Source organism: Melanotaenia boesemani, chromosome 24 (genome assembly GCF_017639745.1).
Source record: "Melanotaenia boesemani isolate fMelBoe1 chromosome 24, fMelBoe1.pri, whole genome shotgun sequence".
NCBI classification, from domain to species: Eukaryota; Metazoa; Chordata; class Actinopteri; order Atheriniformes; family Melanotaeniidae; genus Melanotaenia; species Melanotaenia boesemani.
In genome coordinates this window covers 5,949,264-5,973,705 of record NC_055705.1, presented here as the reverse complement: position 1 = coordinate 5,973,705, position 24,442 = coordinate 5,949,264, and the positions used below count along the sequence as shown (strand labels likewise).

The 24,442-nt window shown below is 45.1% G+C and overlaps 2 protein-coding genes across 4 annotated transcripts; one reads left to right on the top strand and one right to left on the bottom strand.

Moving 5' to 3' along the window:
• Window positions 1–149: 149 nt before the first annotated feature.
• Window positions 150–10,538, bottom strand: LOC121635616 (CD59 glycoprotein-like). Its single transcript, XM_041978892.1, has 5 exons — window positions 10,462–10,538; window positions 10,176–10,241; window positions 8,628–8,729; window positions 8,372–8,445; window positions 150–576 (listed from the first exon to the last, which is right to left on the bottom strand). Exons 2-5 carry the CDS (start codon window positions 10,228–10,230, stop codon window positions 454–456), a joined length of 354 nt encoding a protein of 117 aa, XP_041834826.1. The 5' UTR covers window positions 10,231–10,241; window positions 10,462–10,538; the 3' UTR covers window positions 150–453.
• On the top strand, window positions 10,258–24,442 carry dytn (dystrotelin). 3 transcript variants are annotated; one of them, XM_041978766.1, is made up of 14 exons: window positions 10,258–10,277; window positions 17,522–17,739; window positions 18,238–18,601; window positions 18,683–18,765; window positions 19,113–19,192; window positions 19,262–19,333; window positions 19,407–19,570; window positions 20,140–20,251; window positions 22,731–22,867; window positions 22,941–23,100; window positions 23,177–23,220; window positions 23,293–23,434; window positions 23,510–23,936; window positions 24,009–24,442. In XM_041978766.1, exons 2-14 carry the CDS (start codon window positions 17,721–17,723, stop codon window positions 24,095–24,097), a joined length of 1,893 nt encoding a protein of 630 aa, XP_041834700.1. In that variant the 5' UTR covers window positions 10,258–10,277; window positions 17,522–17,720; the 3' UTR covers window positions 24,098–24,442. The 3 variants fall into 3 exon arrangements, with proteins under 3 accessions (XP_041834700.1, XP_041834704.1, XP_041834705.1); XM_041978771.1 differs by lacking the exon at window positions 10,258–10,277 and having other exon boundaries at window positions 17,065–17,739; window positions 18,238–18,312; window positions 18,397–18,601; XM_041978770.1 differs by lacking the exons at window positions 10,258–10,277; window positions 17,522–17,739 and adding an exon at window positions 14,977–15,018.

The following is a 24,442-nucleotide window of genomic DNA, read 5'->3' as shown; positions in this document are numbered from 1 at the left end:
TGATTCAACTATTAATCATTTTAATTGTTTTAAATTAAACCATCAACCACATTTTCAGCTGAAACTTTTCCCTCAAACTGAAATTCATCCAAATAAACATTAAAAGTTGCTTGTTTCATTTAAAATAAATGATTGAGTAAAGACCAGACTTTTGTTTTTAAACCTTTATTGATTAATGCTGAAGCAGGTTTCAGATATGTCATTTCAAACTGAGTAGAGATGAAAATCTTCATCTGATCACGTGAATCCGGGTTTCTGCCTCTTTAGCAGCTCTGCAGGTGATTCAGGTCAAACAGGTGAACTGAGTAAATGATTATTTGTGTGATTAATTATGATGTGAGCAAATATTCTGAAGCTTTAATGATCAGATGACTGACAGAACATCAGTTAGATAACAACACTCTGAGTGATCAATAACATTAGAGAAGCCTTTTTAGAAGACACGTGGGAGCTTCAGTGGACGCACCACCACATGACCGCAACAGAGGCCAGCAGACCAATCACAGAGCTCACTGCGGAGGAGGGGGCGGAGTTACACAGGTCAGAGTTGCAGCACTTGAAGGTGAAGCTGGACACCTGGAGGTGGTTGATAATGAGATTAATCAGTGATCAGTTCAGCAGTCAGATGTGAGAAAGAAAGAGGATATTGATCTCTGTATTGATTATAACCAATTCCACATGAGCAGGAAGCTGATTACATAAAATCAAGACCTTAAAAAATAGATCTCATTTGTGCCCCTTTTCCTGGTCAGTGCTTCATCTAAACTTTTCTATTTCCCTGCACAGCGGAAGTACAAATGCTTCCTACCACCTGTAAGCGACTTTATTAGTGAAGGTTCTGCTCTGATTTTTTTTTTATTTTAGAGCCTGTCCATAACTTCTCTCACCACATTCATGGCCTATAAATGATCAGACTCCAACATCTGCACAGCACCGGTGATCTAGAGAAGACGTCTCCTTGCTTCCCTTTGCTGTTTCACCCTCACCAGATACCTGAACCTGATCTATCTGTAGATGTGTGCGTGGCTGTCTGATGATTTGTAGATTTTACAGCTCTGTCACTAGCAAACCTCATTAATACTGAAACGTTATAGGAAATAAAGGCAAACCATATCTAACTGAAACAGGCTGCTGTTATCAACATTATTCATTCTTCAGCTTCACCTGACATGGATCTGATTAACATGAGACTGATAGATGTAGCTTACTACTGTTAGCACGTCCATGAACAATACTTTTGGGTGTAACAGCGTGAACCATGAACTGCTAGTTTTCTCCTTTTCAGCTGAACGACAAACAAACGCAACCAGAGAGAAAAGCCAATCAGCTGATCACCGACAACCGGAGAGGGAGGAGGAGGCTGCCGCTGTGCAGGCGATCAGAGCAGTGCATACAACGGAAAAAAAATTTTTTAAAATGTGGGAAAAGTGCAGGCGTTGAACCCTCTCACCTGTAAAGTGTGGATGTTAAAACACCCATGGGTGTGACGCCCTCAAATCCGTCCACAGAACCATCTGACTTACCCTTTTTCATATTGCCTGTAGACACCTCCATGTCTTGCCATCATTAATGACAGATGCTGCACATGCGTTAAAGTGTAGCTCCACCCCCTACTTTCTGCATAACTCCACCCACTGCCAAATTTGGAAAAATGCTTGAAACTGCAAGGGTTGGGGTGGGAGGTGTGGGGTGATCAGGGGGCGGAGAGTGGGCGGGGCAGAATAAACAGGCCAAAATGATTGACAGACAGCAGCTCAGCTCACTAGCAAGATGCAAAGCGAGATTCACAAAGCAGCTACGCCACAGAGCGTCTTTGAGGTGGAAGACTTTCCTTTCTGAATCTCCTCAGCTACACATGAACCAGGTGGTCCTGAATGTACCAGTCTGAGCCGTTAGCGCTGTTAGCTGCCTGTCAGCAGCTCCAGCAGCTCTGGAAAGCTGTGGAGACTCGCGGCAGTTTGTAGCAGCTGCAGGAAGAGCTGCTGCTACGATTTTAAAATGTTCTCATGACGTAGAGAAGCACCAGTACAGCTCTACGTCATGAATGACAGAACGTGGTTTTACCCTTTAGGGGGCGTTATGAGCCATTTTTGACCCACAAAATTCTGTTTTTTTAAGAAATGAAAAAATTACAAATTTTATCAACAGTATATGTGGTTTTCATCACAATTAAGTAAAACTGTTGTTTACAGCTGCAAAAAAACACATTTTAGGTGCACTAGCCCTTTAAAAACAATTTAACACAACTAATTACATAAATTAGTTACCACCATTAACGCCTTTTTTGACAGCCTTAAAAAGCATTAACCTAATCAGGAAACCAGGAAATAAAACCTGGACACCATGAACATGATCAAGAAACCAGGAATTTAACCAGGAAACCATTTACTAACCAGGAAACTATTTACTAACCAGGAAACTATTTACTAACCAGGAAACTATGAACTAACCACGAAACCATTTACTAACCAGGAAACCATGAACTAACCAGGAAACTATAAACTAACAAAGACACAGTTAACTAACCAGGAAATCATGATCTAACCAGAATATCCCACAAATTTACCAGAACACAATGAACTAACCAGCAAACCATGAATTAACAAAAAAATTAAATAACCAGGAAACTACAAACTTAACCAAAAGGCAATCTACTAGCCAGGAAACTATGAACCTAACATAGGAACCAGGAACAAACCCGGGAAACCATGAAATAACTAGGAAGCCACAATCTAACCAACCACAGTCAACAGCTGAGGAAAGTGCCTACCCTGTGGAAAACATCCTGTATTGTTCCAGTTCCAAAGAAAAACCGCCCTGGTGACCTGAACGATTACAGACCGGTGGCACTTACATAATAATAATAATAATAATAAATTTTATTTCAAGGCGCCTTTCAAGACCCAAGGTCACCTCACAAAACAATTAAAACAGTTAAAAACATAAAACAATTAAAACAGTTATAAACATAAAACAAACATCAAAACAAACATCATGCAACAAACAGTTAAAAACATTAAGATGAAAAGGCCAGTTTGAACAGATGAGTTTTAAGTTGTGATTTAAAAGATGGGAGTGAGTCAATGTTACGGAGTTCAGGTGGGAGTGTGTTCCATAACTGGGGAGCAGAGCGACTGAAGGCTCTGCTCCCCATGGTAGTGAGACGGGCACGGGGCACAGAAAGGTGAATGGTGGAAGATGATCTGAGAGTGCGGGAGGGAGTAGCTATATGGAGTAGGTCAGACAGATATGGAGGGGCCAGATTATGGAGACATTTGAAGGTGAAAAGCAGGATCTTGTAGTTAACTCTGAATTTTATAGGGAGCCAGTGAAGTTGTTTAAGAACTGGTGTGATGTGTTGAAAAGAAGGTGTGCAAGTGATAATCCGGGCAGCAGAGTTCTGAAGAAGCTGTAATTTATGAAGTGATTTATCGGGGAGACCAAAAAGAAGTGAATTGCAATAATCGATTCTTGAGGTGACCAGACTGTGGACTAGGATAGCTGCAGCATGTGGAGTGAGAGATGAACGCAAGCGGTTGATATTTCGGAGGTGGAAGTAGGCAGACCGAGTGATGCTATTAATGTGTGAATGAAATGAAAGGGTGCTATCGAAAATGACGCCGAGACTTTTTACCTGAGGGGAGGGGAGAATAGAAGAGCTGTCAATGTTAACAGAGAAACTGTGAGATTTGGTTAAAGTGGTGGGTGTGCCGACAAGGAGAACTTCTGTTTTGCTGCTGTTGAGTTTAAGAAAATTGGAAGAGAACCATGTCTTGACTTCAAGAAGACAATCAGAGAGGGACGAAGGCGGAACAGAAGAGTTTGGTTTTGATGAGATGTAGAGCTGTGTATCGTCAGCATAAGAGTGAAAATTGATATTGTATTTGCGGAAAATGTGACCAAGCGGGAGGATATAAATGATAAACAGAAGAGGCCCCAGGACAGAACCTTGGGGCACACCGGCTGTTACAGGGAGTGATTGTGATGAATGATCCTTAATGTGAATGAACTGTGTGCGGTCGGACAGGTATGAAGTGAACCAGGTAAGAGGAGTATGAGACACGCCAATGGATGCCAGTCTATTAAGGAGGGTGCTGTGAGAAATAGTGTCAAATGCGGCAGTAAGATCGAGGAGAATAAGGATGGTGATGAGGCCAGAATCAGCTGCCAACAGAAGGTCATTTGTTATTTTCAGAAGAGCTGATTCTGTGCTGTGGAGTGGACGAAAGCCGGACTGGAAGTGTTCAAACAGATTATTGATAGAGAGGTGTTGTTGAAGCTGGGAGGCAACAACCTTTTCAAGGATTTTGGAGATGAAGGGAAGGTTGGAAATTGGACGGAGGTTATTAGGGTCAGATGGATCAGCGCCAGGTTTTTTTAAGATCGGTGTGACGGCAGCTGATTTGAAGGCCAGTGGAACATGTCCGGTCATGAGGGAGGAGTGAATTATGGCAGTGATGTGTGGAGAGAGTGAGGAGAGACAGGACTTTACCAAGACTGTTGGGATCGGGTCAAGTGGGCTGGTGGAGGGTTTGGCTTTCTGAATCAGTTCAGATATGTTAGTTTGAGAAGGAAGGGTGAAGCTTGAGAATGAATGAATGATGGAGAAAGATGGAGAAAGAAAGTCCGCAGTGGAAGCTGCAGCTCCTTCAGAAGTGAGTTGTTGGTGGATGTTGTCAGTTTTTGAGGTGAAGTAGGACAGAAGGAAGTTACAGAAGTCAGTTGAGTTGAGATGTGAGGGAAAAGAGTCCGGGGGTCTAGTAATTTTATTGAACAAAGAAAAAAGAGATTTGGAATTTCCTTCATTAGTGCAGATAATAGCAGAGTAGTATGCGGATTTAGTTGATCTAATGCAGTCTTTGTAAAGAAGAATGTGATTATTATACATCTCTTTATGGATACTGAGTCCAGTTTTCTTGGCAAGGCGTTCAAGCCGGCGCCCTTTAGCTTTGAGTTTGCGGAGGGAAGGAGTGAACCATGGAGCAGAACGGGAAAAGGAAACATGTCTGTGTTTGATTGGAGCAAAAGTGTTAAGTAGATTATAGAGGTTCTTGTTATAGTTACAGACTAATATATCTGGGGACGAGATACTGCTTACAGTGGGGAGGTTATTTATGGCAGATGAAAAAGTATCCGGATTAATGTCCTTGATTTTCCTGAAAGAAATGTAACGGAGAGGGTGGATTTTGGAAAGAGACACACTTATGTTGAAAGAAATAAGTTTGTGGTCAGAGAGGGGGAAATGATGAGCTTTACAGTCATTAGGTGTTAAACCGGAGCAGCAAACCAAGTCCAGAATATGATTTTTACAGTGAGTGGGGAAGTTTATGTATTGATGTAGTCCAAAACTGTTCAGGCAGGACCCAAAGTCTCTGGAGAGGAGATTATTGCTGTTGTCCATATGAATGTTCAGATCGCCAAGAATGATCAGGTTTGGAGAGAGTGAGGACAGGTACGCCAGGATAGATGCAAAATCATTTAAAAAGTCCTTATTGGGTTTAGGAGGTCGATACACAGTACATAAAATAGTTGGAGTCGGACCACATAGTTGAGACACTGTGTATTCAAATGAATTAATCACAGGAGCTTCAAGTGGCTTTACTTTCCACCGCTGGCGGTGAATCATTGCGAGACCGCCTCCTCTACCTGAGCTGCGAGATTTCGATATGTAAACAAACCCAGGCGGAGTAGCTGCATTGAGGTGAACAAAGTCATTCGGCTGTTGCCATGTTTCAGTTAAAAAGAGAAAATCCAACTTACAGTCTGAGATGAGATCCTGGATGAGATCTCCCTTGTTTGTAAGTGAGCGGATGTTTAACAATCCAAGGTTAAGAGTGGTGGTGGAGTTAGCCGACCAGGCCTGGCGGGCAAACCCGGAGTGGTCAGCGCTACGACACCTCTTCAGGTTGCCGGGATTAACCCCTCGCTGGCGGGGTCTCGGTGAGCAGGAGCGGTGGACCAGATCCGTGAAGCCGGTGACAGGGACGAGGCAGACCTCAGGTGGATCCAGAAAACGCCAGGAGACCGAGAAGGGATGGACTGACGATCCAGATTCTCCACGGGAACATGGCGAGAAGCGAACCAGGGATGCCTTCAGCTTCACCATGCTACCGCCACGTTTGCCGCGCTTGCGATGGCGCCTCCGACGCAGGAAGAAGGCCGACGCCCTGAACAGGTGAGCCGGAATGCCCGATAACAGCGGAGGAAGAGTTTTATGATGATTATAGGAACTCGGTATGACTCTCAAATCATACCGAAGATCAATAAGAAACTGACGGTTGTACATCAGCAGAGACTCCGCAGGAAGGGAGCCAAAGCTCAAAACCCATAAGATCCAGACAGAGAGCAACAGACGAGCAGCCACACACACCGGCGCCATCTTGAAGATCAATGTGTGTCCCAGCTGATGAAGACGATGGAGCGGCTCATCCTCAATCTCCTCAAGCCCCAAGTGCAACAGGCCCAGGACCCCCTACAGTTTGCCTATCGCGCAGGTGTGGGTGTGGAGGATGCTATTCTCTACCTCCTACACCGTGTCCAAGTACATCTGGATAAGGGGAGGGGCACAGTGAGGATCCTCTTCTTGGATTTTTCAAGTGCCTTCAACACAATCCAGCCCCTGGTGCTTCTGGACAAACTGAGGGAGATGCAGGTGGACCCCAGCTTGGTGTCCTGGATTGGTAACTACCTCACAGAGAGACCGCAGTACGTCAGGCTAAAGGACATCACATCTGACACTGTTATTAGCAGCACAGGAGCAGCACAGGAGCACCCCAGGGGACGGTGCTGGCCCCCCTCCTCTTCACACTCTACACCTCAGACTTCTGTTACAACTCAGAGCTGTGTCACATCCAGAAGTTTGCAGATGACACAGCCATCGTGGGGTGTATCAGGGATGATGGAGATGACGAGTACAGGAATCTGGTCAGTGACTTTGTCACCTGGAGTCAGATGAACCATCTCCAGCTTAACACCTCAAAGACTAACGAGCTGGTTATTGACTTCAGGAAGTCCAGCCCACAACCACGTCCAGTGACCATCAGGGACGACAAGGTGGAGATTGTAGACAACTACAGGTACCTCGGGTTGTGGCTGGATAACAAGCTGGACTGGACATGCTGTACAAATCACCTGTACAAGAAGGGCCAAAGCCGTCTGTACTTCCTGTGAAGACTGGGATCTTTAAACATCTCAAGGAAACTCCTGTGGATGTTCTATCAGTCTGTGGTGGCTAGTACGCTTTTTTATGCTGTTGTCTGCTGGGGGGTAACATGACAAAAAGGTGTTCTAACAGGCTGGAAAAACTCATCAGGCGGGCGGGCTCTGTGGTTGGCATGAAGCTGGACTCCCTGGTGACAGTGGCAGAGGAGAACACTAAAAAAACTACTGGCTATTGTGAATGATGCCAGTCACCCTCTGCACACTGTCATCAGTGCACAGAGAAGCCTGACCAGTAACAGGCTGCTCCTCCCCAAGAGTAGGACCAACCGGCTCAGAGACTCCTTTGTCCCCCGAGCCATCAAACTGTACAACTCTGCATTAGGCAGGAGGGGGAGAAGGAGGGGGGAGAGGGAGGTGTGCAGTCAGCCTGATACAACACATGCACAATAACCCATACAAACAGTTGCAATAACTTATACGTGCAATAGTGAACTGGGAATCTGTACCACCTCTACTGTGTGCAATGCTTGTTTATATTGTTTTTATTAACTTATCTTATTGTTATTATTGTTATATTTATTGCATTCTATTTGCCTCTATTTTGCTTTGTACCTGTATATATTGTGTCTTGTGCTTGTCCTGCTTTACTGTTGGTGTTGTATTGCTGCTGGTACCCAAATTTCCCTGAGGACTCTCCAAAGGGATTAATAAAGTATTTCTATTCTATTCTATTCTATTCTATTCTATTCTATTCTATCTTAACCAGGAAACAAGAACCTGACCAGGAAACTAGGAACAGAACAGGAAAATTGAATAAAACGATGAACTTTACCGGGAAAATTAGAGAAATGTAACTAATCAGGAAACCATAAACCCAACCTGGAAACTAAGAAGCGACGAATCAGGTTATAATTTTTCAGTAAAAACTAATGGAAGCATTTTCATACAATTAAAACTATCAGGAAGTGAGCCTTGTTAACTGTAACCATAGCAACCTGTATGATTGACAGAAGACCCAGGAATCAACCAACCATGACCTCCTGGGCCCTGTTTGGTCCCTACCAGCCTCCAGTAGAACTTCTTCACAATCCTCATCAGTTCGAAAGAATTGTCATCACCTTCGGTTTATAGTTACAGGAGTTCTTAGGGGAGTTCTGGTAGAACTCAGGTAAATCTGTACAGTGTGGAGAATCAGTAAAGGAGGCAATACCTGAGGGAACATCTGGCCCAGTCGGTTGTAGTCACAATCCGAGTATTTCAGACACTGACGGTACGTCATTCCACCTGCAGAACATCAGAAACAACAGCAGATCTGGATTAACTGAAAACACCCCCACATCTAGACGGGATGACTTTTTGTCAATAAGAACCTAAAATTGTCTGTGGATCAGGTGTAGAGGTGTACTAGAGGTATACAGGTGTGTACGCTTAGAGATGTACAGGTGTAGATAGAGGTGAGGCGGTACCTCTCTCGTTGAGGGTGAGGCAAGCGTCATCGTAGCTGCAGTCTCGTTGTTTGGTGCAGCTGGATGTGTAGTCCTTACAGCTGTAGCAACGAATGGCCGATCCTGGAAGAACAACACACACACCTGCTGTTACACCGTTTTCACAGAACAAAGTTCTGGTTCTGTTTAGTATTTTCAGAAACTGTCTGATCCGAACCTAAAATGCACCAAACAGAAGGACCGAGGTGGTTCTACCATGCAGACAGAGTGTTTTGTAGAAAACAGTCTGATCCGTGATTAAAAACATTCCGTCTTTTCAACATATGGAGGAAAAGTCTTCAGTTCCCTCTGGAATCTGGTCTCTGACCCACTTTAACTCCACATCAACAGAATCACAGTTCCTGGAAAATAATTTGGCCAGTTTCTGGAGAGAAAACTAACAGCCAGAATATTCCCACAATTTGTGAGAACACATTGTTTCCCCAACCAGGCGTCCTGCTGATCCGCCTCCTCAAGTTCGGACAATAAGTCTTTGCTTGGAAAAAAAAACTGACATTCTGCTGGAGCAGAACCGAAGCTGACCTGCAGCCAGAGGAAGAATGAAACGGTTGGTTCTGCTGATGCTGAGACATCTTTTCTCTGCACTCGGATTATTGCAGTATGACTTCCTCTGAGTTCTACGATGTGTCCATAGGAAGAGGGGGATGGACGGGGGGCTGGAGATGGAACAGCTTCTACCCACCAGCTGTGACCCTGGTGAACGCTGAAGGACCTCTGTGGCCCTCCTTCCCCTCTCTCTCCCTGCTCTGAAGGACCTCTGTGGCCCCCCTCCCCTCTCTCTCCCTGCTCTGAAGGACCTCTGTGGCCTCCCTCCCCTCTCTCTCCCTGCTCTGAAGGACCTCTGTGGCCTCCCTCCCCTCTCTCTCCCTGCTCTGAAGGACCTCTGTGGCCTCCCTCCCCTCTCTCTCCCTGCTCTGAAGGACCTCTGTGGCCTCCCTCCCCTCTCTCTCCCTGCTCTGACAACATCCAGTAGGAATATCTCCACACTGCACTTGTACAGGATGCAGCTTTACTCAACTCTGATCAGACTTGGAACGCTGGGTTAAAGTAACGTCGTTACTTTAACCTTCCACTTGCACCCTCCCTCATTAGTACAGACTGTTGTATATTGTCAATCATTCAAGTAAGCTCCCACTATTATAGCTCTTTATTTTATACTGTTAGTTTTTATACATTATGTTACCCACTTATTTTTGTTTGTTTATACTAGATAAGTATACTGATTCTATTTTATACTCTTTTTTTGTTTGTTATTGGACTTGTACCTGGACCAGAGTAAAAAATTTCATTCCACCTCATGTTTTTAACATGTGTGAAATGACAGTAAAGAATCCTTGAATTTGAAGAATCAAGGGCAGGCATAGATACAGTAGAGTAAATCTGTCCAGTAAAGAACACAGACCACCGTTTCTCCATGTCCTCATGCTGGACAGGACAGTGTTAAATAAAAATACACACAACCTAACGTTCCAAGTCTGATCATAACAGATCACACAGAAGCCAACATACCCAATCCGATCAGAGCAGAGAGGATCATCAGGCAGAGTCCCAGGGAGCGCTTCATTTTCACCTCCGCTGACAAAGTGAAGCAGACAGAAGCATGACCATAGAGTATGTACTCACTTTGTCCTGAGTACTGTGTCCTGCATAGTGTGCCCTAAGTACTGAGTTCTGTGTCCTACGTACTGTGTAGTGCGTCCTGAGTACTGTGTAGTGCGTCCCGAGTACTGTGTAGTGCGTCCCGAGTACTGTGTAGTGTGTCCCGAGTACTGTGTAGTGCGTCCTGAGTACTCACCCAGCAGGGGCCGTTGTGTTCTTGATGGGGATGAGGAACAGAAAGTGAATGGCTCCGACTGGAAGCTGAGGGCAGCTTTGAGGCCACTCCCAGTGGGAGGAGCTTATCATGACAGATGCTTCTTGTTTTCTCTGTAAAATTTTACAATGTGAAGTCAGTCTTTCTGAGACAAACAGCAGAGGATCACATCTGGTTCACAGTTTAGACTGCAGGTGTTTGGTCACAACTGTCTCCATATGTCTATAGAGACCACCTGTCCACACCCAGCAGTCCAGCTCCTTAAGGTGGTCTTGGGAAAGTCTGGATCATGGTTCATAACCCACTTCCTGAACACATGGGTCTGTCCATCCAACAGACTCCTGCACGACAACGGACCACCACACACTCAGGTTCATGGACTGGACTGTTCTGACCAACAACAGACATTAGAACGGAGTCTTTGAACGCATCTCTGTTTTTTCCATTAACAATAAAACCAAATAAAACCACTGCAAAACAATCCATGCAGAACTATAAAACCAATAAAACATGCAGTCACTAAAACAAAATAAAAGAAAATACACAGCAAGTTAATAAAATCCAAGACCAAGAAGGTATAAGACTGATGGGCAAGTCAATTGTTCTATAGTTTGATGGTTAAATTCCATCCATCCATCCATTATCTTGACCGCATATTCCATTTCGGGTCGCGGGTGAGCTGGAGCCTATCCCAGCATTTTAACAGGTGAGAGGCAGGGTAGACCCTGGACAGGTCACCAGTCTGTCGCAGTGGTTAAATTCCTTGATGACTAATTGTTTGACAGTTTGACTTTTCTCCCTCCACATCCTCCAAGACACACATACATCATCCTAAACAATAAGGAACAGCCATGTAAAACACTTTTTACGTTTAATCTATTATTGAACACTGTAATTGAAAATAACAGTTAGTCTAAGTTCACATGTTTTGTTTTTTATTCTATAAGTTCATATAAGTTATATCTTTATTTCAGAGTTGCTGTGCTTATGACATTTGGAAAAAGTTTGTGTAAAGAGTGATTATGAAAGTTGTTTTTCTCACTTCAAGCTTAAAATTGCAGAAGTATGAAACATCTTATAATAGAACTGTTTTTGCATGTGTCGTAGGTGTGCTATTTTCACTCTATGCAGATGGCTGAGTGAACTCAGTTTCAAAATAAAATTCTATGACATAAACAACAATAAAACCCCTGCAAGCGAGCGGCACCCTAGGCAACCATCTATATGCCCTATGCCAGTGGTGGGGAATCCTGGTCCTCGAGGGCCATAGTCCTGCAGGATTTTTATGTTCCCCTGCTCCAACACATTTGATTGGAGTTAATGAGTCACTGCGCAGAAACATCCAAAACTTGTGGGACGAGGGCCAAGGACCCCCGCCACCGCCCAGGTCAGGGGCCGGCTGGGAAGCAGCAGAAGAGGAGGAAGAAAGAAGAATGTTTGATGGTCTGGGCTGGTCAGGTTCGGCTCTCTATCAGCAGTTCTGTGTTCTGCCACATGAACTGATTCTTAGATCGATCATGAAGCAATGTCTGGTTATTAAATCTAGTGCAAAACATCTGTGTTGGTTCTGGAGCATCTATGATCTGATACGATAGAACCAAATGAGTGTTGAGGTTTAACACGTCTATCCAGAGCAGAGCCAACACACTCCGTCTGCTCTGTGGCTGCTTTTTTCTTCTTGTGGGGATTTTCAGTCCTTTTTGTGTACCACCTCACTGTTGTGATCTACACTCATTTCATGGCATCTTTCAGTCTGTTCTGGCTTGTTTTTCTTAATTTTGTGGTGATTTCTTTGAGTTCATTTGTTTCTACAGCTTTTGATGGATGCAGCTGTGTTGACTCTGGTTAAAGTTCTCAGGCTGCTCCACCATCAGCTCCGAGGACAATGACCTGAACGCTGCCTCGGTGCCGCTGTGATGGCGCGATGATGTGATGGTGTAGCTGGATGACAGGCGCTGTGTTTGGCCATTTATCTCAGTTCAGACGAAGAAAAGCTGCAGTGTCTGGGCCTTGAATGACCCAGAATTAAACAAGGAGCTTCAGTGTGACGAGAAACAAAGAGCAGAGCAGGACAACAAACCCGGAGTGTGATCACAGCGCCTCCATGGTTGCTTGTCATCATCAGGCCACTCAGCTGCTCATGAAACATTTATTCAAGCAACTTCTGACTCCACTTCCTGTCCACAGAGATGATGCTGCGCACGTCAATCATCCAGAAAGTGAAAAAGATAAAAAACTAAACCAAAGTTCCATCAGTTCAGTTTGTTTCATTGATCTGCTGCAGTCACCGCTGCAACAAACAGGAACCAGAATGCAGAACTAACCTGGAGACAGCTGATTTATGTCTACAAGGAAACCTGACGAGTAAAGAAACTTAAACATGATCACTGAAAAGTGACCCAAGCTTTTAGGACTTTACATTTCAGCTGTGTTCCTCTAGATTAACATCTACAGAAAAGTTTTTTAATGGTCTTTCAGCTCTCTCTCCTGGATTTTAAAATGACTACTCTTATCACTGACCATAATGACTGGTTCAGATCTGTTTATCACTGTTCAGAGGGACATGTAACAGGTTGATCTGGCACCATCTGGTGGTCAGAGACACAAACTACAACACAAATACAAACCAAAGGAAGTGAATTAGGCTCCATTCACACTGCAGCTCAGTTCTGATTGTTTTGCCCATATGTGACTCCTTTCAGAGTTTTAATGACAGTCTGAACGGCGCGAATTTGTTTTTTTCCAGTCCGACCCAGACCACTATGTGGTCCTAGACTGGATACGTAACCGATCTGTGTCAAAGCGGCGTCAGTCTGAACGGTCATGCTGCGTTTTATCTGACTTTCACGTCACAGAAGTCTCATCACGATTCTGCTGTTTCACGATATTCTCTGTGTTGTTGTCTTTTCTTTTTTTATTGTAAATGAAAACGACGATAAAACACCAGCATCACTTTAAATATCTGAACGAATTAAGCACAGTGAAGCAATGAAGGGAGGGTCGGGTGTATTTACAATGAGCACGCGTTAACGTGCGGGTCGGGTTGCGTTTTATATCCTACATCATCGGGCTGGGTCCAGTTTTCTCTGAAAGATATCGACAGGTCTGGTTTAGTTGTCATTCTAATGGGTTCGGGTGGGTGCGAGTTGGTAAAACCCGTGCAGGACTCTGCACCAACAAACTCGGCTGCATTGTCTGTTCATGCCTCTTTACCTCTCCTCTCAGTCTCCTTCTTTCAGTCATCAGTTGGGTGTCATTTTATCGGTTCAGAGTGGGAAAGTAATTCCACATCGATGGAGACGAGGAGGACCCATTACATCCGTAAATACTACGCACTGCGTGGCGTCATGTTATCCTCTGCACATGCATGTCACTTCAGGGCCACATACCATTCGCACTTCAGCATGATGAAGGTCACATTAAAATGATGTAAACCACCCCCCCAAAAACTGGATTTCGTTAAGAAATCGGATTTGGGGGGTGGGCCGGTACTAACAGTGTCGGCAGCTGCCGATCTTGGCCCGCGGAGGCCTGTGCCCTGTGACCACAGGGGGCTTGGGCTGGGGCTGTCCTCTGGGTGGGTCCAGGAGGGTCTTCGTGGTGGGGTGGCTTGGCTTCGTGCTCTGGGATTGCTGCTGATGGCCCGGGTCTCTGGGCTGTCCTAGTCTGCCTCTAGCTTCCGTAGAGGCGTGATCATATTTGCAGGATCACAATCATCACTGATCCCTCTTCATTCCTCATCCTCTGCATGCTGACAGTCACTGAGGTTGTCTTTCTCTTTGGTTCAGTAGAGTCAACAGCAAGATTTCTGTTAACTCAAACAAAATCTTCTGACTCATCCTTCAAGACTCAACTGCCATGGACTGCTTTGAAAATGTCAAAATTCCCTCCAACATCATAACCAATCACATTTCTTAGGGAAAAGTGATCTGAGAGCGCGATGCTGGACTCTGCCACCATTGCTGCTGTTTGTCACATGTTCGGTTTCACCTGGGTGGCGATAGGTTTCAATGGTCGCCTCCCGTGTGTCGAGCCCATAAGATATACTTTCGTTCAGGTTTTGTGTGTTTCTGGTTCTTTGGTTGTTGCTGTCTTGGTTATTTTTTTGGAACTCTTGATGATTGTCGGCTTAGTTTACCTGTAAAAACTGTAGGAAATTCTCTGTTGTGTTTCTGTACAGGTGTAGCAGTTAGTTGTCTGGTGTTAGGCTGGATCTTTGTCTCCTCTTCCTTTATTCTACTTTCCTTTTTACTTCTCTTCATTACTCTCCTTTTTTTCTGTCCCCTTTGGTCAGGTCCAGTAAGATTACATAAATTCCTTTGCTGCTACCATGCTGGACAGGACAGGGTTAAAAAGATTGGTACCCAAAAAAGTAGGACAGGTTGGGTTAGATATTAGGGTACCCTTCCCAGTTTTCATGTGTGGAAACAGATTGTGTCCCGACCCACCCCTTCCCCGGCCCGCAGGCATTGGTGGGAACGGGGCTTGAGGTGGTCTGCAGCTTAGAGGAACCTACTGTGGTTTTTTGTTCACACTGAGGTAAGTCTAGTTGTTGTTTAACAGGAAGTGATGTCTGTGTCTCTTTGGAGGCTCTGCATTGTGTTTGTGATGTGGTGGTTGTCATGACAACATGATGTCACCAAAACAACAGGTTGTCTCTGATCTGCATCATTTTATGATGAGCAGGGTTCCACCCGAGCAGGAGACCCAGTAATAGTACCACAGCACAGGTTTGATGCCAGTGACATCATCACTTTACTGGCTGCTGATTGGTCCACAGGTAGCAGCTGTGGTGAAAAGTGACACCTTCATAAATCATTCAGCAGCTTCACTCCATCTCTGCAGCAGTTTGTTCCCTCAAGAGAAGAGAAGGTGAGTCTGGTTCTGTTTGGGGTCTGATGTGGAGCTCTGGTTCTGGTTGAACTGGATCTGAAGCAGAACCAGAGTTCTGTTGTGATCCGTGAAGGAATTCTGTTCGTTGATTCAGACGTTTAGACAGTTTATCAGCAATTCACAGTGTGAGTTTGTCCTGTCAGCTTTCCGTAGGACTGGTGGCGTCTCAAAGGGGACCTGTTGCCATAGTTACCATGTAAGGCTGGATTACTGATTTTATATCAAAATCATAATTTAAAATGTTTTTAGCAAATTGCAAAGTAGCACAATAAGTTGAATGTTACACAGCGTCCATGTTTTTTGGGTTCAATTAGTAAAACCAGACTCAGCCCAGACCCGTTCTGTCAGCTGGTTTTGGCTCAAGACAAAGATCAGACTGTGGGACTCAGATGAGTAGAAACAGTATCTGCAGGTAGACTCTGGATGTTTGAGCAAGTTCTCTGGAGGCTGAGGAACATCTGGGATGTAGTTCTGATCCATCATGATTCCACCAAGCATCACGAGCCGACTGCAAACAACAGAAGTTCTTCCAGAAGCCGGTCCGTCATCACCAAGCTGTGTCCCAATTCAGGGTCTGTACACTTCAGAGTCCGCTTACCGTTGGTGAAATGGGACAGGCTACCTAGCCGAGGAGAATTTCCCACGCAGCAATGAAGGACGCTGAATCACTTAAACCTCTGAAATTACAAAGTTTGCATATCATAGGACATTTTAGTGAACGTTAACACCGAGCGGTAATAATGTAAAAATAAAAGAAGAAACTGTCCGGAGCGCTGTTGTTTTCCAGCCAGTACACGCTTAATTAACCCCTTAAAAAATCTACAGATATCAAATATTATAGATTTTTAATGCCACCGTTTTTAATTTTTTTTTAAATTTTATGTTTTTAATGTACTTGGTTTTGTCACGTTTCTACTAAAGTGTGATTTAAAAAAAAAACAAAAAAAAAAAACATAATTTTCTGAGCCTGGCTGCTCATTCATCACTGTCTTGTATGCAATGAATTCTGGGAGAAAAGAGGCTGCGGAGGATGGATCACCAGCAGCCTTTTTTAAGCCAAATGAAGTGCGGATTTGTAGGCTGGATTCAGAGACAGTGCTTGGCACCACGATGATGTAATTAGCCGACAAATCCACACTTGGAAGTGGGATGCAATTGTTATTGAGACAACCAGCCTTTCAGCTTTGATTGACAGCTCACTGAGCCAATAAGAGCTCCAGGTCCTGAACCAGAACCAACAATGTAATCCTGTCGGCCGGATTGGTGGTTTTACAACATAAATTGCCTATTTATTATTTATTATATATTTATTATTGTGTTTGACTTACTTGGTGATAGTACTTGTTTTGTTTGATTTGTTTATTGGCTTATATTTGTATTTCATCACACCAAAGGTTTGAGAGCACCGTCATTTATTTCTGTTTGGCCTGTACATGCTGCAGAGCGGACAATAAAGCTGACCTTGACTTTGACTAACTGACGACATGAAAATGTGAAGGAGTCTGTTCATGTATTTTATTTGTTTATATATATATTTATTTGTTTTTTTACTGTGTCAAGTCCAGCACGGTGGCGGCAGAATGATGATCTGGTTGCTTTGCCAAGAGGAGCTTTATGGGTATAAGGCTCCTCCTGATAATCAGATTAATTTATTTATTTAATCTTATTTTTTATTTTGAATTATGGAATTTATTTAATCTTGCTGGACCTGACAGGAGGGGACAGAAAAAAGGAGAATAGTGAACAGAAGGAAAAAGGAAAGTAGAACGAAGAGAAAAGATCCGGTAGATAGAAACAACGAGCTTCAATCCATCCTAACACCAGACAACCAGCTGCTACACCTGTACAGAAACACAAGAGAGAATTTCCTACAGCTTTTACAGGTAAACTAAGCCAACAATCATCAGGAACCGCCAGGTGTAGGGGTGTCAGGCTAGTCTTGCAGCCAACCAGGACGTGCTGAAGATTTGCTGGAGATAGAAAACGAGGGCGTGTAGGGTCATCTCCACACACTGTGGCTACTGGGAGACAGCAGGACATCATAGGTGGTAAAAGGAAGCTGGTTTGAAGCTTTGAATAGAATAGAATAAAAGCCCTTCAATGTCAGACAGCTCCCTCCAAGAGTTTCCTCTTCTCAACCCCCTCCCAGCTCATCCGGACCAGCAGAACTAATCCCGATCGGCAGGATCGATCTGTAGCGACAGGACAGAGCTAAGAACAGTTTTTATGTGGTTCAACCAACACCAGACCCAGAAAAGTCCTTCTTAAACCATCTCTCCTTCGGATCTTTGGAGAGCAAAGAACTCACCAGATGTTCTGTTTGTTTCCAGGAGAACCAGGAACTCCTCATGGATGTGGAAAGCATCGGTGAGAGGATCTCTACTGAGTTCTTCTGTGTTCTACTCATTCTTCTGTATTCTCTTGAGTTTAACAATGTCCCATTTGTTGTACAGTGTTCTGCTGGTTCTACTGAATTCCACTGTGTTCCATTGTTACGGATTGTGCTGGTTTCTGCTGGTTCTACTGTGTTCTACTGTTTCTACTCTTTTTAACTGAGTTCCATTATGTTGTCTTATGTCTACTCTGTTCTACTGTGTTTTGCTGTGTTCTATTGAGTTAATCTGTGTTTCATTGCAGTCCATTAGGGGTGGTCATCTTGTAGCCTGAGGGTTACCAGTTCGATTCTCTGACTTCTACTGTGCTTTATCGTGTTCTTTCGTGTTCTGTTTTCTTTCTTCTGATATCTACAGTTTTCTTAGTTTTACTGAGCTCTGAGTTCTATTGTGTTCCACTGTTTTCTACTGAGTTTAATGTGTTCCACTAAGTTCTACATGCCAGGTGTTTGTTGATCTGCATTGTGAACAGAGGCCATGAATGAAATCCGCCCGTCGGTCTACAGAGCCGCCATGAAGCTGCTGTCTCTTCAGAGACTCTGTCACAGTCAGTACCACTTCGTTGTAGTACGGCTGCACCTGTCCAGGCCAAACCTGGACTACTTACTCACTGCAGTCTTTCTGTTTCCAGTGGACAATGTGCTCATTAGACACATCATGGGTGCCTTCCATGCAGTGGGCGGGACTAAGCTGCAGGATGTTGGGATGAACAGGGAGGAAGTGACCCACATTCTCAACAGGATGTTCCACAGAGCATCACAGGAAGTTCCGGGTCATGTGACAATGGCAGCTCCAGAGGAAGCGTGCAGTGTCATAATGAGGCTGTTTAACAATCGGTCAGTTTAATGGAAGTCCAAGTGTTCAAGTTAAGACCTGAGACCAGCCAGAACCTGACTCATATTTCTGTGTTTCCACAGCCAGACTGGGTCTGTATCGGCTTGCTGCCTTCAGACAGTCCTGATCGCTCTCTCTGCAGACAACCTGATGGACAAGTACACAAGTAAGCTCTCATGGCTCACCTGCTAGTACACCTAAGACCATCCACTTCTGTCCCAGAAGTACAGGTCCATTTCTGTCCTAGAGGTAGAGGTCCATTTCTGTCCCAGAGGTACGGGTCTGCTTCTGTGTCAGTGTTACGGGCCCATTTCTGTTCAGTGTGTACAGGTCCTGTTTGAACCTTCCCCCCAGCTGAGGCTCCAACTAGCGACAGTCTTGCTAGTGTAATCTAATCACTAGTTTAGTCTTATCTAATCAACTCATATAGTTTATTCGAATCTAAAATAATCTAGACTATTCTAATCTATCCATGGTCTAGACTTGTATGGTAATCTAATCTGTTTCTGGCAGGTCTGCTGAGTGTTTCAGGGACTGGTTCAGGATCTATCAGCAGATGTGAACTCAGATCTCTGCTACAGGACCTCAGCCAGGTAAGCACAGTGTAGACTTCATCTCCCAGCATGCCTCTGTTTTCTGCTCTCTAACATGTTAGTGCTCAGCTTCCTGCAGCGGTTCACGAGGAAGGAGTGTTTGGTGGCGTGGAGGCAGCAGTGAGGTCGTGTTTTAACGGGGTGAGAACACAAAAGCCTCGCTGCAGGTGATACCTGGTTGTCTAGGCAACGAGCTGACTGTGCATTTTTGCAGGTGTTGACCCCGACAGCGAAAGAGGAACACGTGTTGAAGTGGCTGCAGGGTGGGCCCCGCCTGTTGCTGTGGTTACCTACTCTGTACCGGCTGTCTGTCAGTCAGAAGGTCAGTCACGCTGTCCGCTGCCACACCTGTAAGACCTTCCCAATCACTGGACTCAGGTGAGTGAGTTACACAGAACCGAACAGCGTTCCAACATTTCATCCAACCCATCGAGGCGTCCTGCCTATCCTGCATATGCACATATCACGAAAACCTCAATTCATTTTGGGTGAGGACACGCCCAGAAATCCATGTTTATAAGATGTCCTTCTATATTGTTGAGACTTTCGTCAGCTGTACCTCTGTGTTCAGATCTTCAGTTAGAGTAAAGATCATTAATCCAGATAAATGTGCATCTTTACAATGTCAATTTTTTGATAGCATAACACTGAATTGTTTGTAATGTGTATATTCTGTACTGACAGGGTAGCACAGATTGACAGATATTCCTGTTAATTCAGCCTGTGGTAGCACATCTCAAACAACATGGCCCATAGGGTCCGCGTCAGTCAGAAAAATGGGGTCTAGAAGCTCCCTGTACATGAGAAAAACGGGGTCCATAGGGTCCATGTCGTTAGAACTGCAGTCCACCATGACTGGTGAACCCACAAGAACTGGACCTGCAGAGCCTACTCCATGGTTCAGACCTCAGGTGAGACCTGACTCATTCCTACGTGTGTGTGTTCAGGTATCGATGTATGAAGTGTGTGAACATCCACATATGTCAGAGCTGCTTCCTGACCAACCGACAGACCAGGAAACACAAGAACCACCATCCAGTCCTGGAGTTCTGCACTCAGGTAAGGAGGCAGGTGAGCTGCCAGGTGGATTTCATGAGGAAGGGAGCAGCTAAAAGCCCTGGTCCCCATGGTAACGAGGTGATGGGACAGGACAGTGAGATGGAGAGAGGAAGAGGATCTGAGGGGATGGCAGTGTGGACCAGAGCAGACAGGAGATGGAACAGTGAAGCTGTTGTAGGACAGGGGTGATGTGGGAAGAGGAGGGAGTTTTAGTGGTTACCAGGACAGCAGAATTCTGGACCAGCTGACGTTTATGGAGTGATTTGTAAGGTAGACAAAAACAAGGTTACAGCAGTGTTAGGTAACCAGGCTGTGGACCAGGACAGCAGTGGCGTGAGGAAAGGGCAAAGGCAGGTGAGTGTTGCAAAGATGGAGATATGCAGACCGAGTTATGTTATTGATGTGGGCTTGAAAAGATAAGCTGCTATCGAGGAGGACACCCAGACTCTAAACGTGGAACTGAAGAATTGCTGATAGAGTGAGAAGCTGTTAGTTTTGGAAAGAGTTAAATGTGTGCTGATGAGAATGAACTCGGTTTTCTTGCTATGAAGTTTGAGAAAAATGGAGGAGAACCAGGAATTTTAGTTAAAAAGAGAGGAAGGTTGGAAAAAGGAGTTTGGTTTGCTGAAGATGTAGAGCATAGCAGTGAAAATAAAAGCTGTGTTTCTGGAAGTTATTGCCAAGGGGGAGGATGTAAGTGATGAAAAGAAGGGGACCCAGGACAAAGCCCTGGGGAACTCCTGTAGTGATTGGAGAGGGTTAGGGTTTGAGCTGAATGAACTGAGTGTAGCCAGAGAGATAGAATAAAAAAAAAAAAAGGGGTGTGGCTGATGCCAAGAGAAGAAAATCTACTGAAAATAATGGTACGAGATATAGTATCAAAGGCTGCACTCAGATCAAGAAGGATGGCGAGAAGACCAGAATCAGCTGGGATTAGGAGGTCGTTAGTGACTTTAATTGTGGATTCAGTGCTGTGGAGGGAGCGGAAACCAGACTGGAATTGTTCATGAAGATTGTTTCGGGTTAGATGAGAAAGCAGCTGTGAGGCGACTACTTTCTCCAGGATTTTGGAGAGAAATGGCAAGTTGGAGACAGGGAGGAAATGATCAGTGTTACTTGGATCTAAACCAGGTTTTTTGTAATATTGGTGTAATAGCTGCAGTTGTGAAGGGTGTAGGAACGATTCCAGTGGTAACCGAGGAGTGGATGACAGCAGAGATAAGGGGAAGGATTGAACTTTCTGTTTTTATTTATTTATATTTATTGTTGTTTCTGTGTGATTGTGCACTAAGTACTCTATGGGGGATAATAAAGACTCCCTGAACCTTGAACTTTAACCAGGGCTGTAGGGATCTGGTCACGTTGGCAGGATGACAACAGACACTGGTGGATGGAGTGAATTGTTGCATTGAAAAACAACAGAAGAGAGTTACTGTAAGCTGTGAAATAGGAGATCAGGTTGCCGAACAATGGTGCTGTAAAGAGAAAAAAGAAAAAGAGAGTTTCCTTCCTGCCAGCAGATGAAAGAAGGGTAGAAGATATTTTAGGCTACGAAATGCAATCCTAGCAATTCAACACATGGTCAAAATATATTTCTTTATGAATAGATAGTCCAGTTTTCTTACAAACGTGCTCACGTTGGTGGCCTTTTGCCTTCTGAAGACGGAGTTGAGGGGAGAACCACGGAGCAAACACACAAAAGGAAACAGCTCGTTTTCAGGGGAGAGAGTGAGTTGAGGATGTTGGATAAGTTAGTATTATAATGAGAGACCAAACAGCAGGGTCAGATAAGCTATGCAGAGCAACAAGGCAACTGAAGGCAGCAGAAAGGTGAGCAGGGTTGATGTATTACAGGAGGAAATTAAGCATTCAGGCTTGTTTGAAGTGAAGGCGAGATTAGCACTGAAGGAGAGGAGGAAATGTTCAGCAGCTGTAAAGTTGAAGGAGAAAAGGCCAGAGCAAGAAATTAAGTCCAAGATACGTCTTTTAGAGTGAGCGGGAGTCAATATTCTGCACAAATCCAAGACTGTCAAGACAAAGTGTTTGGTGAGCCGGTGGTGGAAGTTGTCCTTGTGGGTATTAAAGTCACCCAGCAGAGTTATATTAGGTGAGAGAGGGATAAATGGGATACGTCAGTAATGAGTTGACTGTCATATTTAGACAGACACAGTGAGAGTTGGATTAGGGCCGGGGAGTCTGCAGACAGTGGATTTAAAAGTACTGAAGGTGGGAGCCGACACAACTTTCCATGTCTCACGGTGAATTATCGTGAGACCAGAGCCGCGAGGTTGAGAGTTGTAAACAAACCTGGGGGGCGTGGCCACGTTGTGAGAAGTTTAAGTCATACTTGCGGTCAATGAGGAGAACCTGGATAAGACGACCTTTGCTAGTCAGTGACTGAAGTTGAGAGAGGTGGTACCGGAGCTGGCAGGAGTGTTAGCCGGCAGACAGGTGAGCTGACAGTTTTTCCCTCCATCAGCCCACCTGGAGAGAGTCTCTGTCTTCATTAGTGCAAAGTGCACGTCATGCCCTGTTACCACAGCGCACACGCACACAGAGTGAAGCTGATAGGAGGAGAGTCCTGATATGGGCGGAGCCAGGAGAGACCCAGGACAGGTGAGTCAGGTGTGGCGATATAGTTGTCTTTTGTGTTTTATTTTCAGTTGATGGTGCTTTTTTTTCCCATCAGAGCACCGCCCCCCTCTGATGTCTCAACAAAATTAGCTGCCAGTACCTCTTCTGACATAAACGTTTCCCATGATGCCTTGCTGTGTGCTCCTCCTCCTCCTCCTCCCAGCTCATCGTCATCTAAAGTTCCTCAGGTAGTAGAGGAGCCGCAGGATCAGCAGGTGATGACCTCACTACTGCTTTTTGCTCATGTGACTTGAAGTGATGTCATGTAACAGCCTGTGTTTCTGGTTACAGGCGGCGCTGCTGGCTGAAGTCAGGAACCTGCAGAGAGACAAGTGGTGAGACCGAAAACCACAGCATCAAACAACAAACAGCCAGCTGTTGTTTAGCTTTGTTTGTTTTGTCCTCAGGCTGTTAGAGCAGCAGGTGCAAGCCTGGCGGCTCACTGTCCAATCAGAGCATGGCGTTCTGGAGGACAGGTGTTCAGAGATGGAGGTTACCATGAAAACACTGAGACAGCACAACGTCCAGTTGCAGGGCATGCTCACACAGGTAAGACACAGGGGGACAGGGGGCTGCTGGATGCTGAGGTGCATCATGGGAGCTGAAGTTTGTCTTCTGCTTCAGGCTTTGAGCAAGATGGAGGCTCAACAAGACGCCAGGGACTCCCTACGCAGCTTCAACTCAGAAAACTCGGAAACCTCTGACTCCGAGAGAAACCCACAGGAAGAGGAGGAAAAGGAGGGAGAAGAGGGAGAGGAAAGAGAAGAAGGAGAGGAGTTGATGAAGGAAAAGCATGAATGGAAGAAAAATGAAACTCCATCTCCCACAATCCACTGGGACTCAACTATGTCACATGATGAGTCTCCAGAGGTGTGTCAATATCAGCCAAGTGGACAACAGAATGGGCCTGAGGAGGGGCGACAGGAGGAAGACCCCTGTCCATCTGGAGGGGAGGATTGTGGGAAGTGTAGTCCAGAAGACCTGCTTCAGGAGACTGTGGACAGACTGAAGACTGAAATGGAGACTGGCAGATGGACAGAGAGACAGACAGGTAATACACAGGTGAACACACATCTGACTTTTCCACTTTAAAAACAAACTGACTTTTCAAATTTGTGTCCAGGTGAAATGAAGAGGGAGGAGCTTCTGGAGGCAGCAGAGCAGGTTGGAGACAGGATACACCACCTGGTGGACGCTGCGAGGACAGACTGAGGACGTAGGACACGGAGTCACCACCTGGTTGACGCTGCGAGGACAGACTGAGGACGTAGGACACGGAGTCACCACCTGGTTGACGCTGCGAGGACAGACTGAGGACGTAGGACACGGAGTCACCACCTGGTTGAAGCTGCGAGGACAGACTGAGGACGTAGGACACGGAGTCACCACCTGGTTGAAGCTGCGAGGACAGACTGAAGACGTAGGACACGGAGTCACCACCTGGTTGACGCTGCGAGGACAGACTGAGGACGTAGGACACGGAGTCACCACCTGGTGGACGCTGCGAGGACAGACTGAGGAGACGACTCGAGTTCAGATTAGAAAACTGTTTATTCG